Source organism: Malania oleifera, chromosome 10 (assembly GCF_029873635.1).
Source record: "Malania oleifera isolate guangnan ecotype guangnan chromosome 10, ASM2987363v1, whole genome shotgun sequence".
Lineage (NCBI taxonomy): Eukaryota > Viridiplantae > Streptophyta > Magnoliopsida > Santalales > Ximeniaceae > Malania > Malania oleifera.
The window spans coordinates 86,391,287-86,409,330 of record NC_080426.1 but is presented as its reverse complement, the minus strand read 5'-3'; the positions used below and the strand labels follow the sequence as shown (position 1 = coordinate 86,409,330).

The 18,044-nt window shown below is 37.3% G+C and overlaps 1 protein-coding gene across 14 annotated transcripts; it reads left to right on the top strand.

The window, feature by feature from the left end:
- The first annotated feature begins 2,120 nt into the window (after window positions 1-2,120).
- Window positions 2,121-17,275, top strand: LOC131165236 (probable inactive purple acid phosphatase 28). Of its 14 annotated transcripts, none has more exons than XM_058122840.1 (6): window positions 2,156-2,624; window positions 2,704-2,851; window positions 15,673-15,774; window positions 15,892-16,100; window positions 16,528-16,959; window positions 17,072-17,275. In XM_058122840.1, exons 1-5 carry the CDS (start codon window positions 2,406-2,408, stop codon window positions 16,936-16,938), a joined length of 1,089 nt encoding a protein of 362 aa, XP_057978823.1. In that variant the 5' UTR covers window positions 2,156-2,405; the 3' UTR covers window positions 16,939-16,959; window positions 17,072-17,275. The 14 variants fall into 14 exon arrangements, with proteins under 14 accessions (XP_057978817.1, XP_057978818.1, XP_057978813.1 ...); XM_058122839.1 differs by having other exon boundaries at window positions 2,157-2,624; window positions 16,528-16,976; XM_058122835.1 differs by having other exon boundaries at window positions 2,122-2,624; window positions 15,673-16,100.
- The last annotated feature ends 769 nt before the right edge of the window (window positions 17,276-18,044 follow it).

Sequence of the window (18,044 nt, the reverse complement as noted above, 5' to 3'; positions counted from 1 at the left end):
TACAGAGGTGGATAATCCATTCAACATTCATAAACCCATTTCTCTTGAAAATGAAATCCTTATTGTGACACCTCCTGAAGAGGAATCTCCTGAAGAGAAAACTCCTAAAGAGACTAGAAGATGTCCAACCCGTTGGATACAAATGGGTATTTATGCGCAAGTGAAATGAAAATAATGAAATTACTCGATATAGAGCAAGACTTGTGGCACAAGGTTTCTCATAGAAACCCGAAATTGATTATGAGGAGACATATTCTCCTGTAATGGATGAAATCACTTTCAGATTCTTAATTGGACTAGTAGTCATTGAACGACTGAGCATGCATTGTATGGATGTAGTAACAACATACCTATATAGATCATTGGATAATAAAATTTATATGAAAATCCCTAAAGGATTTAAATTGTCTGAAACAAAACCTAGAAATTTAGATTCAATTAAACTCCAATGTTCTTTATATGGATTAAAGCAATCTAGACGCACGTGGTACAATCGATTAAGTGAGTACCTTATAAAAAAGGGATTCATAAATGATCCAATTTGTCCATGCATTATTATTAAAAGATTAGAATCAGGATTTGCTATAATTGCTGTTTATATTGATGATTTGAATTTAGTTATGACTCCTGAAGAGCTCACTAAAGCTGCTAATTATTTAATAGTGAAATTTGAGATGAAAGTTTTATTAAAGAAAAAAATATTGTCGTGGTCTACAAATTGAATATGTAAATGGCAGAATTTTTGTTCATCAATCTAAATATACCGAAAAGGTATTAAGGCAATTCCTTATGGATAAATTTCATCCTTTGGGATCTCTAATGATGGTGCGATCACTTGATGTTAAGAAAAATTCATTTCGACCTCATTATGAGGTGAAGGAATTACTTGATCCTGAAGTACCATATTTAATTGCTATTGGCTCTTTAATGTACCTGGCCAATTGTACAAGACCTCACATTACATTTGCTATAAGTTTACTAGCAAGATATAACTTTGCTCCTACTCAGTGTCACTGGAATATAATTAATCACATTGTATGCTATTTGAGAGGTACATTTGATTTGGGTCTATTCTTCTCATTTGATTCCAAATTTCAACTAGTAGGATATGCAGTTGCTGGATATCTACCTGATAATCACAATGCTAAATCTCAAATTGGATATGTATTTCTTCACGGAAAAATGGTTATATCTTAGAAATCAATAAAGCATACAATTACAACAACATCCTCTAATCATTTTGAAATATTAGCTATTCATGAAACTAGTAGAGAATGCGTGTGGCTCTGATCAATGATTTCTCATGTCCAAGAAAATTTTGGTCTTTAATCAATTAAGAATATTCCAATAGTTTTATATGAAGACAATGCTACATGTATAGTTCAACTAAGAGGATGATACATAAAGGGTGATAAAATAAAACATTTCTCTTCAAAATTCTTCTATACACATGAACTCTAGAAGAATAATGATATAGATGTTCAGTAGTTTCAATCAAGTGATAATCTATTAAATTTGTTCACCAAAGTTTTGCTTACTACAAAATTCAAGAAATTGATTCATCTCATCAGAATGAGACATCTTAAAAATTTTAGTAGGAGTTAATATATGAGTGACATCCAGGGGGGGAGTGTTATGAAAAAAGTGTATGTCACCTCATCTTCCACCACCCCATCTTTCACCACTTCGGCCTTTTCTCCTTAATAAATGTGTTATTATCCATATTGCCCTATAAAAGGGCACCCTACCCCTCACATTTGGAAGACACATCTTTGCATACTTGTATACTCATTGTATGTTTGTATACTCACTTGTATGCTTGAAGTAAGTAGGGTATATGGAAAGAAGAGAAAAGATAAAGAGAAGAGATATATCTCGTGTAAGCTCGGTTCCAACATTTTTGTATAAGGCCGGTTCTAAATCATCTTATAATTTCGACCGTGATAGTGAAGTTTTGATCCCATCCGTCCCTAAAGTAGACATAGCCGAGCCACGTAAAATTCTGTCCGTCTCTATTTATTTATTTATATTTATTTTGTACATCTTTTATAACAACACCAAATTATTTAGGAATAATTTTTTATTAAAAAATATTAAGATTGGAATACACTTCCAAACATCGAGTACGAAGGGGGCAAATGGGAGGAGTTCCCACATTAAAAATAAAAAATAAAAAGAGAAAAAGAATATGAATGTGATCCAACTTGAAAATAGCACAGGCGTGCAGAATAGATTGTGGTGCAGTTCGTGGTGTAGCAATTTATTAGCATAGGCACGTGAGATGGATTGATTCGGCTGAGAATTGGGAATTGGGAAGTAGAAATTAGGATGCGATTCAATTCGTGAAGAAGCAATTTGCCCATGGAGAATCCGTTTGACAAGTCAATGAGTCGTTGACTGAATCCATGGAGACGTCCGCTTTTTGTCGGACTAGCGTTATGGAATCTCCCGCCCGACACTGCGCGATCTCCATCCTCTACTTAACCTTCATCTTTTCAATTCTCTACCTTCTACAAACCCTAGTTTTCTCTAAATTAATCGTTGGAATCCAAAGTGTTACCGTCAAGAAAAGCGCAACCCTTCCTCTCAGGTTTCGTGCTGATGGCACCTTCAAAATCCTCCAGGTCCAGCTTCAACTTCATTTTCCTGATAGTCCTCTCTTTCTACACGAATAAAATTTGCTTCGATGTGATATTGTAGCAGGTGGCTGATATGCATTATGCGAATGGAGTGATGACTAGGTGCAGAGATGTGTTGACCTCCGACTTCAAGTACTGCTCCGACCTTAACACGACACGGTTCGTCCGCAGGATGATTGATGCCGAAAAGCCTGACTTCCTTGCATTTACTGGTAATCATGTTTTATTTTTGCAAATTTGATATTTATGGATGTGATAAGATTGTTGTGATCATAAATTGATATTTCTGTTATTACTTTTGTACGCTCTTTGCCTTTTATGTTCTTCGATTTGAATTCATTAACGGTAGTATTCAAACGCCTGTTTTGCAATGGGCGGCCCTTGGGTAGTGGAAGTGAGAGTGAGAGTGGCCATTATGGGGGAAAAAAAGAGAGAAAAAAAAAGAAGATATAGTCCAGCACATCTCCATAGCTTTTAAGTGTTTAACATGCATTTATATGTAGTGTACTATAGGATGCAATGTGTATTATAAATGCATTATGGTGTGTTATAATGTGTACTATAATGAATTGCTGTAAGTAACAAACCAGTATGTGTGAAGTGTAAGCCACTAAGAACAGCTATTTAGCCAAATGGTAAAAACTCATGCCCTCTATGAGGTATCCCGTGCAAGCCACACAAGGTACTGGTTTTTTGGTATAAAACAATAAGAACATCCAATCCACCTCTGGATTAGCAAATCCCCATTAGATCTGACAAATTCATAATTGGAATGACCACCCCATTTGTGCTTTGTAAACCAAATATGTGGGAGCCCCAGATGGATTCGGGGTCTCAGGGGCTGCCATGTTATTAAAAAGGATCTAGTATGTTAATTGTTCATAAATTATTGCTGGGTGAGGTTGATCGTAGCAAGAAACCTGTAAAATCAAAGTGGTGTACAAAATGAGCATATAATCTTGAGCTTAGGGATTGCTTTTGTTTTTAAATGCTGCTTTGATTATGAAGACTTCTCTACCCCCAACCCAATCAATCCATTTCCTTTTACTTTGAAACTTACTTATTTTCTATGCATTGATTAAAATGGCCTCTTGTTAGGGCTTTTAAAAAATATTTGAAAACCAAATTGATCACCCAAACCGAACCAAATTAGTAACTGAATAACCTTTTTGTTTTTTCGGTATGGTTTTGGTTCACCGAGTTACATTTTTCGGTTATTGGTTTAATGTTCATGAGCCGACAGCCACACGAACTGAAATGATATATGCACTTATTTATAGTATATTTATATTTAATATAATTAAAACAATATATAATACATGCTAAAATTACAAAATAGTACTTGCTGCTATTTTGGATTGGTTTGTTTATAGAAATAAAGTTTGACTTATTGACTAACAAACTAAATCAAAACCCAAAGAAAGACACATTTTTTCTTTTTTATAGAAATTTGGAGAGTTGTAAGAATTGTTTTGGATTGAATACTGAACCAAACATAACTCTTAGCCAAACTATGGGTTAGGCAATGAGTTATTTCAATTTTAGTTCACAAAATCGCTTAACCAATAACCTTTGGTTTATTTTGGCACTTAGCAGTTCGGTTTGGTTACTCAAATTATGAAGACCCCTATGACCCTACCTCTCACTCTTGAGTTTATTTAGATCTTATGTCATTTGAATTTTCCTTTTTATACCTCCATTAGTCCTAGCAAAAAATTAGAGCTATGCTATTCCAAATGTTCCACTGTTACCTACTAGTTGTACTAGACAATAAACATTGCTTGTTCTTGTCCCAAAAACTGTGACTACTTATATCTAGGCACCTCACAATTCCCTCTCTAGCAGTTGCATCAACACATTGTGCTGCCACTGCTTTTTTGCCAGCATTGGTAGTTGCACTAGGTAATAGTAAGTGGGACATTTTGTGGTAGATTAGGCGGAATGTTTAGCATTTCTTAAAAAACAAGTATAAGTTACTTCAGAAGTATTTTGGGAAAATTGAATACATGAGGGGCCCTTTTTCTCTCTCTCAATTTAAAAAATTAATATTTTTTGGTGGTGATTGTCCTTTTGAACCAAAGGAATTATTAGGGCTTAAGTTACTATTGTGTTTTGTTTGAAGGAAATAGAAAGGAATGAAAAGAATGTAAAAGAGAAATAGAGAAGAAACCAGAGGCCAATGGATCCTTCCACTGCTACCACAAGTGGAAGGGGACATGCCCATTAAATTTAATTATGATAATTTGTTACTCCTTCTATTCTTGTTTGCCTAGCCAAACAACTGCAGGAAAAATAAAGCCGCCCCTTTTCCCTACCCTCTCTTATCTTTTTCTTCTGCAAAATGCAATATGCATGTATTGGCATTTTTTTTTCTGTATAATCTATAAAACAATTATCATATTTCTTCAACTAGATTTTTCTGTAAAAATTCTTTTGGATTTTAAATTTATTTTCCTAAGTATATATCTGAAAATATTTTCCTTAGAAAAAATGGAGCAAGTATTTCTTCTATTCTCTTACTTTTGCCCCCTCTTTTTTCTGTTCAATTCTTACTGTTAGCTTAACTGAATTTAAGATAGGGCTGTAAACTAGCTAAGCCAAGCTGAACGGTAGATTGCTTGTGCTTGGTTCAAAGAATTAAGATGCTCCTAAAAAATATTGAGCTCCTCAGAGTCTTTAATGAGGTAACAATTGAATTAATCTCAAGTCATTCTTGAGTTGCATCCTTCTTCATATAAATATAATCTTGAAAGCTTAAAGCCTGTCAGTTTGACTTATTGAGTTTCAGATTATCTTGAAAATTTTTAGATTGTAGAGGGCATTATGAAGGTTTGCTTGTTAAGAATAGAAAACATCCCTGTGGAGATTTTTCGAGACCATGAGTTTTTAAGATAATAATTATTATTATTTTTATTTATGAGTTGAAAAAATAAAGTATTAATTATAACAATAAGAATAATAATAGTTATAAATATTGATCAGTAGAGTGGGAATTCATTAATACCCATTCACAAGAAAAGAAAAGTAAAGAAATAGAAAGTGTCAAAACTCCTTTGGAAGGTTTATGCATGCCAGGTTGACTAACGAGGTAGTTCTGCTGGGACAATGAAAAAAAATCTTAAGGAGATATGCTGACCTGTATTGTGGAATCTCCATATTCTTAGGAAGGAGACACAAATGTGAGGAGTTGTAAGGGTAAGGAGAAGGAAAAATGGGGTAATGTTTCGTAGAATGATAGTGATGATACTACTGAGTTTGCTTGCTATGGCATTTTGCTTTTGAATGAGACTCAGGAATGTGATTATGTTTCTGAATCATCTGGTTTTTTACTTGGGGATATATTGTACATGCAACCATCTTTGATGAAAGGTTTAGAGGTTATTTTGATATTTGAGGATGACAGAGTGGGTAAAGAGCAGTAGTGCTATTTCGCCCCCTCCTATAGGTTAGTTTAATGGGAAGGACTTGGAAGCTAAAAGAAAATTGATGGATACGTTGGGTTTGTAGCTATCTGATCCTAGAGGTAATGAAGTTCATTTGAATGGGGATGAAAGAAAGTCAAAGAAGGGTCAGCATGAAATGCTCAGTGAATTGATGGGAAGGGTTTAAAGAGGTGTTTTCCTATTTAAATTTTTAGTTAGATATTCTTTGTTTAATTTTCTCGTTCTTTTTCTTTTTTTTTCTTGAGGATTATTTGTTCTCTTTTAGGTTGTAATCTCTTTTTTCTTTCTTAACAGACCTTTTTTTATCAAAGAATAGTGTTGAATCAACTATATGACAGGTCCAAGAATCAAGACTTTTGTGTCACAGCCCACTAAACCAACTTTTAAGAGTTGTAAGTCATCTATTCTTACGCATTGTGAGTGATGTAGTTGTTTGGTTGTTCCTTCAAAAGTCCTACTGTTTCTCTCTAACCACACTACCCAGGAAATAGTGAATGGGATCAAGAACAAGGCTTTTTTTTCACCCTTTCCCTTTTTATAGGCATGCCCTTAAATGCCCAGATATCCTTTCACACTGTGTCAACAGTGGTCTGGTGCTGGCCAGTGATAGCAGCAACCAGATTCCATGAAATACTGATCCAGGGCAGTGAAAAAGTACAGGGTCCACAGTTTCATGATCTCTCTTGCATGAAAGCATTTGTTGACCCAAGTGAACCCCTTTTCTGAAGTTCATTAATGGCGAGGATCTTCCCCAATGCTGGCCTCCCAAGAGTGAAAGTAACTTTGGTTGGCATAGGAGTTTTCCAAATGGTTTTCCAGGGTAAGTCAAACCTGGTGCTAGATGGTTTCTTCTGCAGCTTGCAGAAGGGCTTACTGTGAAGTAGCCATTTTTCAAAGCTTCCATATAGACATGTTTGGGTTGGGTAAGTTAGGGCCTTATCTATATATAAGCAGCCACAGAAATCAGCTAATAGGCCCAATCTCCCAATTATTGGCATTTCTCATGAAGGGAATTCCAAGTAGTCTCATTGTCGGAGTTGTTAGCATACACACTTATCAAAGCTTTTCCGTTGCAGGGTAAGTTGAAAATAGCAGGAAATTAGAACTTAGTGGGCATGAACTGCACTAGATATCGTGCCAAAAGAACATGCCCGCATTTCCAATGTCAAAATAGATGAGAGCAAATAAATCCTCCCAACTTTTCTGGATTGACTTCCAAACAGTTACTCCACAGGACTGCCTGGTTGTCATGGGCTGAACACTTCACACCTTGTGAAGTGCTGTGCACATGTGCACACTAGCTAAAGCATTCTTGCTTAACTAGTTAGCGAAACTACACCTGGTTAACAACAAGCACACATTCTAAATGTGCAAAGTAAGGGGAAGTAATAAGCAATAATGTAAGCAAATGAGAATCACGCGGTAAACATTGAAGCAACGTAATTCATTGACAGCACCTTCGTAGGCAATGTATCTTTTGCAAGATAAGCAAGCAAGCTAAACACGTTTACAAGTGCTAGTGAGTTTTACAATGACTAATGAACACTCACTCTCCCCTAAAGAGCTTTATATACTATTTTAGCCTAATAGTAGGAAATATCAAATTGATCGAGAAGTCATACTCGCTTTTTATACTAAGGCATAAACATGCTTAAATAAGTAAAATCTATATTAGTATTTACATGATGGGTTACCCATCCAATGCGCATAAGACAAGCAGTCACATGCAAGTATAATGCCTTGAACTAGCTTAGCTCACGACATTCTCCCCCACTTATGTGTCGACATACTCGTAAACTTAGGCGCTAAGTACTCTTCAACTTTGTCCAAAAATGACTCCATGTTTTTCGTTGACATCTAGTTGATTTCGTCGCCTTCAAGGCCTTTCCATCTCACTAAGAACTTGTGTTGCTTCTTCCTTTATGATGTGAACTCCTTGTCCACAAGGATGACTTCAACTTCTCTTCTGTTAGGTTGTGTTGTCTTCAGTGGTGCTCTAGTTGATTGACTTTTGTTTGGATTTTCAGTGTCAGCTTTGAATGGTTTGAGGCAACGACGTGAAACATAGGATGCACCTTCATCCAAGCTAGAGGATCAAGCCACATCGAGTAGCTGAACTCAAAAGGCTCAATTCTATTTCAATACCCAATACTTCACAATATGTTTGAAAACAATTGTGTTGTCTCTTTTGTTGAACAATACTTTGGTGTGGGTATGAAAGTACTATATTTCAAAAACTTGTCTATAATCATGAGTATAGATGTTGCCAACTTTGGGCAGGTTGGTGATGAAGTTTAGTGAAACACTGTTTCACAATTTGGCGATGAAGTCTTTCTGGTTTTTCCTTTGAGACAAAGTTACGGGTTGCCTCAATATTTACCCTAACGTGGGTGCTCTTCCGATTGATTCGCAGATCCACAAACATTAACCTTTTAGCTTGGGTAACTTTAGGTTCTTTTGCCCGCCTCTCCACTGCACTGAGTAACCACATTACACCCATCCTTGGGATTTCCTCCTCATCCTCATCATCTCCTTGTGCCCTCTCCACAATGAAAGCTTGCAAGGCATCGAACGATTGTGAGGGTAATCAGCAATTCTATGAGGGCCTTGACATAAGAAGCTAGTCATCTTACCCTTACCACTAGGTGTGTAGAAAGACCGAGACGACGAAACTTCTTTTGAAGTTGATGTCTTGGTGTTGGTTCCCCCACTTTTGGGTTTGCTCTTCTTGAAAGATTTTCTGCTATTTCCACAAATGCCATTCTCTTTGGACATTATGGAATTCTCTCTAGTGTAGTAATTCAAGCATTCTGTAGCTGCCTTTATTGTAGGCAAGCCTTGAACTCTTTGTCAATGAAATTCTACCCTTGCCTTCGGTTTCAACCCCTTAATAAAAAGAGCAACTTGTCTTTCTTTGGTATGTCTCGAATATCCAACATCAAAGCAAAGAATTATTTCACATACTCTCTGATTATACCAATGTGCTTATGGTCTTGTAGTTTACGCCAAGCATTGTTCTCAACATTCTCACGAAAGAATTGGGCTTTGAGCACTCTCTTCAAGTTTGCCAACAATCCATTACACATTGGCCATTTGGTATGTTGTCGTACTTGGTATGCCACCACAGCTTAGCGTCATCACTCAAGTACATTGTAGCCACGGATACTTTTGCCTCCTTTGAGTTGGTGCTCATCACGCGAAAGTATTGTTCCATGTCAAATAAGTTCTCCAACTCTTTAGCATTACGAGAACCCTGATATGCTTAGGGTTTTGACACCTTTGTTCTTCCATACTCTATCCCCATAGAGTTGGAATTTCCAATAACACGAACCACCAAATTCGTCTTGGCATTTAGATTCCTCAACTTGATCTGTAAAGCTTCTACGTTGGCATGGAATTCCTCTGACATCTCCATAATGGAATCCTGTCGATGTTTTTGTGATCCCTCAATGCATCAACATGGGTAGCAAGTTTAGCCATATGCATGGCCACATTGTTGTAGTCTCTATCTACGTCTCTAGCACCTCAATTCTCTTGGTATTGGTCATCATGGTCTTTTACTTATGTTCAGATAATCCCACTATATGAAGGCAATCGAATTCACATATCAATTAACCAAACTCTGATACAAACTGTCACGAGCTGAACACTTCACACCTTGTGAAAGGTGGTGCAACACTAGTTAAAGCACTCTTGCTTAACTAGTTAACCAAAGTATACCATAGTTAACTCACTTACAAAGAGTAAGTTATTTGTTAGGTTGGGAACTAATAACACATCTTTTAGAGGTAAGGCATAATTTTTTTCTTTTATATAAGAGTCTCGAATTGCAAGAATTTGCATAGAAGACCCTTCTCCAATTAGTACTAAGTCGGAACCAGAATATTTTCGAAGGTTAGTTAACATACCTGGCATCCCAATCATGTGATTGGAAGCCCTGGTGTGTAGTCCATTATGTGTCTGCAATGGTGTTGTCCAGCGTTAATGCTGCAAGTGCTTGTGGAATGTCATCTTGAGGAGCTGATTTCTTTGGTACTCACTAGCATATCTTAGCAATGTGGCCCATCATGCCACAATATTGAAACTGTTGGTCACGATACTTATCCCTCTCGGCAGGTGTCATGCGGCGTTCACCTGGTGGTGGAGGACGGCGCTGTGTATTTGAAGGAGGGGTATTATTGGTGTAGGCTTGTCTTGAGTCCCTGTTTTTTTGTGCCTAGAATCCACATCTAGTTGACGTGAATTTTTGTTTTGGTCCACGATAGCCTAAAGAGTTAGATTGGGGACGTTGTTGTTGTTGTCCATAAAATGCCACTTGATGAGTGAGGGGTGAATTTTGAACATTGGTGTGGCTAGAGAACCAATTGCGTCTTTAGTCAAAGTCTTGGAGTTGAGAGACCAACTCAGAATAGGATGGTCTCCGGGGCTTCAAGATAGTTGTTGTGAAGACTTAATATTGTGGACCAAGACTAGTGAGGAGACAAAATACCCTTTCTTGGTCTGGAACGGGCTTCCCAATTGCTGCTAAATTGTCACAGAGACCTTTGAAAGTGTGAATATGGTCTGTGATTGTTGTGTAATCTTCTTTATGAAGATAGGTAACCTGTTGACGTTAAGTAAATTCACGTTCTTGTGAATCTTGGATATATGCATTCTTGAGAGCCTCTCACTCTGCATGAGCTGTGTCGAGGCCAACGACGAGTCCGAGAGTTTCCTTAGAAAGTGTCCCAATGATCCACCCTCGAAGGAGACGGTCAGACTTCCGCCATGCTATGAAAGCATCTATTAATTGAGGAATGATGTCGTCTACATTTGTGGGATTGCTTGGATTTGGTATGATGTATTTTTTTGGGTGCAGGATCTTCATTTGTGAGATGCCCCACCAATTCTTGGCTCTTGGCAAGAGCCAATGCTTGCTCACGCCTCAAAGGATAGTTGTTTGGGGTGAGTCTAAGGGTGATGAAGTTGCCAACATTAAGGGATAGTGTAGCCATGGAAAAAGTAAGAAAAAAGGAGCAGAAGGTCACCAAGGAAGTTGAACAATAATGCAGGAATTGTGATGTTTTTGCCTAGTGTTCACAATGGCTCTAATACCATAAAGAAAAAATGAGATAGAGGATTTGAAAGAAATAATATTTTTATTTCGATGAATGGCAACATGAACACTTAGGCTATATGGAGAGTAGTATTTAAATGGAGATACATCATATGGTGGTAAATTACAAATCCCATAAAATCGGATATGTTTTCGATTGATATCGGATCTTCAATAAATATTCAGCAACGGTCAAAACCATCGACGGTTTGCTGCGGAATTACATTCTGTCTGAAACTGTTGATGTAACCGTCGATGGTTTCCATTAGGTATCAAGACTAATAGGTTTGCGTGCTGATTGGAATCTTCCTTCTTTGGTTTGATTGTATTGCCGTTGGAGCGATCTTCTTCATACTGATTTGAATCTTCCTTCTTTGGTGAGAGTTTAAATTTATTGCCTTGTTGATGTGGATTATCCTGATTTGTAGAAGTTGCTGAAACATCAATGTGGTTTTAATTTATTGACGTGAGGGCTCCAGTATCCCTCAACGTCTCTCCACATATTTGGGCTAGCTTGGTGACTTCATTGATTGTCTAACATGCGTTGAGAGTGCCGAGCTGTGATGAGTTGCTAATAGCTACCACTCAGCAATAGACTCAAAGGCTTAGCACAATGAAGGCAAGGGCACAATGTAGCTGATATGTTGCGGAATGGGTTCATCTCCACTAGGGGGGTGGGAGGAAAGCTTCTTCTCCACCTGCTGAATGACCGAATATGTTAAACTTTATTTGTGGGAGGAAAAAGATAGCAGCGCAGCTCGCCTGCTGAGGAGGAGATCCTCATCCATCCCTAGGATTTATACCCCTTTAGAAATGTGAGGGCTCTCCAGCCACCACTGTTGGTGTCCATAAGAGCAAGGTAGTTCCCAAACTTGTTCAAGTTCAACTGCAAAGTGAGGGTTCTATCCTTGTTCCTTGTTCAACAAAACCAAGAAGTTACCTAGGGTATGGGTTTTTTCAAAGCCCAGAATTCCTCCCAAGTTTCAAGGAACCATTTGAATTCTTCCATCTTTAGGAAGATGGAGATCCTTCTTCCCTTGCGGTATTTGTGATTCTAAGGAAATCAGAACTACCCCCTTCTATGATTAGGTCGAAGGACTTCCTTTCAACCAACACAATACGCTTCTTGTCCCTTGGCATCTTGTCATGGTAGTCAACGAACAAACAAAGCCAAGCCTTTGAAAGAGTGAAGGTCCACAAGAGAAAAGGGCCTTACAACAAACAACCAGTGGCCAACTTTGAATTGGAGGAGCTTGTGGACCAGAAAACAAAGTTTGTGAACCGGAAGAACAACGAGAGGCTTGCAAACTAGTCACAGAGGGCCTTCGACTAGTGGAAATCTTGTGAGCACCAAAAAGCAAAGAGAAAAGTTGAGAAAACAGTTGGAGAGGAAGGCCTAGTGCTTGAAGAATGACAACAAAGGTATGGCTAAGAAGGAAAGAAGAAAAAGGTTTGGCCAGGAGAAAGATGGGGAGGGGATTTGAACTGCGGTTTGTGGCTAGAGGACAAGAAGAGGACTGCTTGAGTGAGAGGGGAGAAGAGGTCAAATGGGGTCTCCATTTTAGGTTGAAGCGCGAGAATAGAGCCTTCATTGTTGAGCGGCATTTTCATAAGTTCTCAGATCTAATTTTTTATTAGTGAACTACTCTAAAATGGGGAAGATATTTTAGTAATAGGCTATTTAATGTTATCTGATTCTTGTGATCTTCTTATTTGATCGTTCTGTAACTATTGAATTTGCTATCTGTATCAGTTACTCTTAGATGAAGGAAGAAAATAAACAAAAATCGTTGCACCTGTCATTGAAATTAGGACGTCATTGCATTAGGGAGTCCATCAATACGAAGAGCAATAAATTTATGTTGAAATTATTCTTTGATTACTTATCAGCTAGGAAACAGCAAGATATGTTTGCATGTGCGTATGCATGTATTTGAGTGATAGTGGCATTGAATACTGACTCTAAGAAACAGTAAATATATGTTTGCATGCCTTTGTTTTATTGATAGCGGCATAAATACTTTAACTTTGGTTGTTGAAAAAACATTGCATCCAGATTTACTGGGTGTGTTAAAATTGGTTGATTATTGTTTGCACGGTGACAGACTAGTAAATTAAATGAAGAGATCTGATGCTTTGATTATGTGCAAGTTAAAATGTATAAGTTAGTCAAGTGGTACCACAATCCATTACAAGTTTCATTGACAAGGATTTAGTAGACTCTCCAAAGTCAAATTCTTGGTCATGTTGAATTGAGGAACCAAATTATGCCGTATTAGCTTCTGCAGAGTTGAAGATTTATTAATTTGAACGAACATGTTGGACTTTGTGAAATTCGATTGAATGATGCTTTACCCCTTGTGCAAATTTGGTGGTATTGTTATTGTATTTTATTTTTTAATAAAAAATATTTTTTTATTTTTTAGCACAATGTAAGCATCAGTTTATTTGTAATAGGGGTACAATGGGCATTGCAGCCTTAAAATATCACAAATACTGTTTCAGGTCAGAAAAGAGAGCTTATTTGACAGTTAAATCAACAATGCTTTGAATTTTTGATTTCTGGTCACTTTTCATTCACATCCAGGATGACATTTTCAGCAGTCACTTTAGCATTGGAGCTTGTATTTTCATAGTGTTAGGTTCCTAGCTTTCCAAGTATGGTATAGGGCTGCAGTCCAAGCCTGTTTGGCAAATTCCTCAGAAGGAGAGTTGCCCAATGCTGTAAGCCAGCCCAAAACTTTCTCCCATTTTGATTTCGCATCGTATATTGAGGGCACAGGCTGCTGTTGATAGAATCTGGGCATTTGTGTAGCTGGAAGAAAGATGTTCTTTTGCCTCAACTTCAGACCCACAAAATTTGCAGGTAGTATCTGAGATTATCCCCCATGGATTCAGCTTGTCTTGTGTAGTCTGTTTTTCAAAGCAAGCCATGCAATAAAAAATGGCTTTGGAATACTGTGCTTAGACCAGATAATGTGTGCCTAATTTACAGGTTCTTTTTGGCTTCTAACTGCATTCCATGCAGTGGAAAAGGAAAATTTTCCTGAGGGAGTAAGGGTCCAGTAGTTATTGTCTTCAACTAGGCTTTCAGGAAGGTTGTACATATTGGACTTTATATAGTTGAGGATTTGCAGATATTCTTCTTGACCAAGCCCATTTTTGGTTTTGGATGATGTCAGGCCAAATTCAACAAGAATGTGAGGTCCACAGTGGTCCATTAGTGGACTTTGTGAATGTCTGTTATTTTAAAATAGAGATGTTGATCTCCCATTGCGAATTTTGGTATTGATGCTTGACTAGGCAAGTTTTCTGGCCCTCTTGACCCTCTTCCAAGTCCATGTGGTCCTTGATGTAGTTTTTGTATCCCATAGGCTTTTGTTTGTAATTATGGATCTAAATGATCCATAAGAAAAACTTTAGATGTGTAACTTAATTTAATTGCAGATGCTTACTCCACTCTGAGAGTAGCTTTAATCAAAGTCCTTCTTCATGGGGTTTACAGACATCCTGCCATTTGACCTTTTAATCGATGGGCGTTCCTGTCATTGCCCTTCAATAAGAATGCTTTGAATCTCTTTTAACAGCCTGGTGTACATAACTGTGGCCCAGTATCCATGCGTGCTTTGTAGTATATCTAATATGCTGCAGCCTCCCAGCATAAAAGAGTTTTGTGAGCCCAAGGTGAATTTGTTTTGAGATCTTTTCGGTGAGTACTTAGTCTTTTCTGCTTACTGTTTTGTGACCTGTGGCTGTGGTAGTCCAATATTTGACTGGCAGCTGACTCTTTGAGAATCCAAAGGAATATTATAACAGAAGATTTCTGATTTCTCAGCATGCCCCACGAGGTTGTAGAAGATGGATAGAAAATTTTTGACACTAGTTTCTGTGTCTGTAGCATAATGGCCAAGAATCAAGTCATCAGCAAAGCAGAGGTTCACCAACTTTACTTTGTTGCATATGGGGTGGAAAGTTAATTTTCATTTATTACTGCATGTTGGAGGAGCCTTGTGAGCACTTCCATTATCATAAGAAAGAGGCATGGGAAAATTGGGTCCCCTCTCCTGATTCCCTTTTCCCCTTTGGAAGAGCCATGTACAGATGCATTTATGACAATGGAGAAGTGTGCTATTGATGTTAAACACATTATTTAAGTTGTGCACTAGATAAACTTCAGTTTGCCTTTTGGTTTAAGGTAAGCCCAATTTGGACCATAGTTTAAGAGTGCAATCAGGATTGGGTTATCATGTCCAGCTTAAGGTGAATTGAGCATTTATTTGGCAGCAGCTGTAGTGAATGATATGAATAGAATGAGATGCTATCACACATTGAGGTGGTACTAGGAGTTGTCATTTTGTTTCTCTCATGAACAATTGTGATAAGATATTTGTACCCTAAAAACATATCTCTCAAAAATGAGAAAAAAACAATATCCTATTTGAACTAATATCTCTCTCTCACACGGAAAGATTACATATCCATTTTTCCTTTTCAGGAGATAATATCTTTGGGCCAAGCACTTCTGATGCTGCCGAATCTCTGTTTGGAGCCTTTGGTCCTGCAACAGAATCTGGACTTCCCTGGGCTGCAGTTTTGGGTAACCATGACCAAGAATCTACGATGACCCGTGAAGAGTTGATGTCTTTGATATCCCTTATGGATTATTCAGTTTCACAGACCAACCCATCGGACTTAGATCTCTCTAATTTTGCAGAAGGACAGCCGGTGACAGACATTGATGGATTTGGAAATTATAACCTTAGGGTTCTTGGTGCTCCAGGTTCCCATTTGGCCAACAGCAGTGTTCTCAATCTGTTCTTTCTGGACAGTGGAGACAGGGCTGTTGTTGAAGGGATCCGAACTTATGGATGGATTAAGGAATCTCAGCTTCACTGGCTCCAAGGCATTTCTCAAGGCTTTCAGGTATAAATCACAGAGCAATGCCAAGGAAATCGAGTCATGCTTTTCATGGTATAGACTAGGTGACATTTTGTTGCATTTCATTTAAATAATTTTAAAATGCCACACCTTGAAATGGTTTTGAAATTGAGGAAACAATGTTTATGCCTTTCAAAATTGAGAAAAGTTTTTATTTTTTTAAGCTATATTGCTTTCCAGCGAACATATGTTTTCATGGATGATACAAAATGATTTCTGAAGCTGTTGGTGAAAATCCAAGTGCAGCCACAAGGTCAATAACTCTTATTGCTGTCAAAATTATTGTCCTATGTTGCTAACCATGTTCCTCCCATTGATGATGGGGAAGCTTTGTAGTTTTAGATTTTATTAACCCCTTGCAGGTCCCATTAACTGGATCTCAATCGCTCACCAGATGTCTCTTTGTCCTCAGCCAGCACCACCGGCATTGGCATTTTTCCACATCCCAATTCCAGAAATTCGACAGTTGTACAACCAAAAGGTTGTAGGCCAGTTTCAGGAGGCTGTAGCTTGTTCAGTTGTTAATTCTGGAGTGTTCCAGACCTTTCTTTCTATGGGAGATGTGAAAGCCGCATTCATGGGCCATGATCATGTCAACGATTTCTGTGGAAATATCAATGGTATATGGTTTTGTTATGGCGGAGGCTTTGGATACCACGGTTATGGTAGGGCACAGTGGCATAGGAGGGGAAGGGTGATATCACTTGAGCTTGAGAAGGGGGAAAAGGATTGGTTGGGAGTGGAGAGGATCAAGACATGGAAGCGATTGGATGATGAGAAGCTAAGTAGGATTGATGAGCAAATCCTGTGGGTCCGGCAGTAATCAAGATGACCCAGATTGGAGGTTGTGAGACTTTTCAAGTATTTGATACTGCATTATATCCTTTTGTGTCATTATTTTATCATCACTTTTTAAATGAAAAGTTCTTATGTTATTCTTGTGTTCTTGATTTCAGGAATTAAATTTTGATTTGCGAAATATTGGCTGCACCTTAGCCAAACCCAAAAGATTGACTGTCAGACTTTTGTATCTCGCGCTGGTTTTATTTATTATTTTTTTTTTCAGGAGACGAGAGAAATTTATTGAAGGCACCCTATAATGTACCTAATTTTGAAATCACCTCAACAAGAAAGATCATAGCGTGTATAGTTGTGCAAAATAGTTTTCATTTTTCATTTCTAGTGTTTTTTTTTTTAAAGAATTAAAAAAAAAGTTATCTTATTTTTCATTTTTTCAATACTTGTATAAAAAATAAAAAAAATAATAAAAAGTGTTGACACTATTCACTTGTGGAAAATAGTTTATTTTCCATTTTTAATTTTTCATGTAGTTACAAAAATGCTACCTGTTCTCTAATTTTCTAAATTTGTATAGGTAAAGTTGGAATATATATATATATATATGTATATATTGTTTTCTAGATTTCTAATTTCTTATGTGAGTTTGGAAAATAGAAAAGTAAGGTGTCTTTTGTAATTATTTGGAAATTTAGAAATGAAAAAAATTAAAACTACTTTTCATAGCAAACGCTTGAGCTGGAAAATTAAAAATTAAAATCTTGGAAAATTAAAAGATGAGCTGGAAGCTCTTGGGAAATTAAAAGCTAAAAAGGGAAAATGAAAATTATTTTTTGCAATTAAACAGGCATTGAAAAATACACTAGCTAAACTACTTGTAATTGTATTTTGCTTTGTACATGCATATATGGTATTAAAAGATTGGAATTTGGTAAAAAACTATTCAAAATCAATTCTTAATTGTTAGTTTACCATTTTACATAAAAGCTTGAGCTATTAGGTTGTGGGCTAACTATACATGTCAAACTTTGATACTTCCCCACACACGCAGTTTGATAATGCTAGTGGAGGGAGAAACAAAAGATAAATATCCATAATAGGGAATATAATTATTTTTTCAAATACCACACA

What these genes read in the sequence shown, in the direction of transcription:
- LOC131165236 (XM_058122827.1), top strand. Translation starts at nt 2,406, where the DNA reads ATGGAGACGTCCGCTTTTTGTCGGACTAGCGTTATGGAATCTCCCGCC. An exon ending in GCACCTTCAAAATCCTCCAG is followed by an intron (nt 2,625 to 2,700) that starts GTCCAGCTTCAA and finishes GTGATATTGTAG; the next exon opens with CAGGTGGCTGATATGCATTA. An exon ending in GCATTTCTCAAGGCTTTCAG is followed by an intron (nt 16,101 to 16,509) that starts GTATAAATCACA and finishes ATCGCTCACCAG; the next exon opens with ATGTCTCTTTGTCCTCAGCC.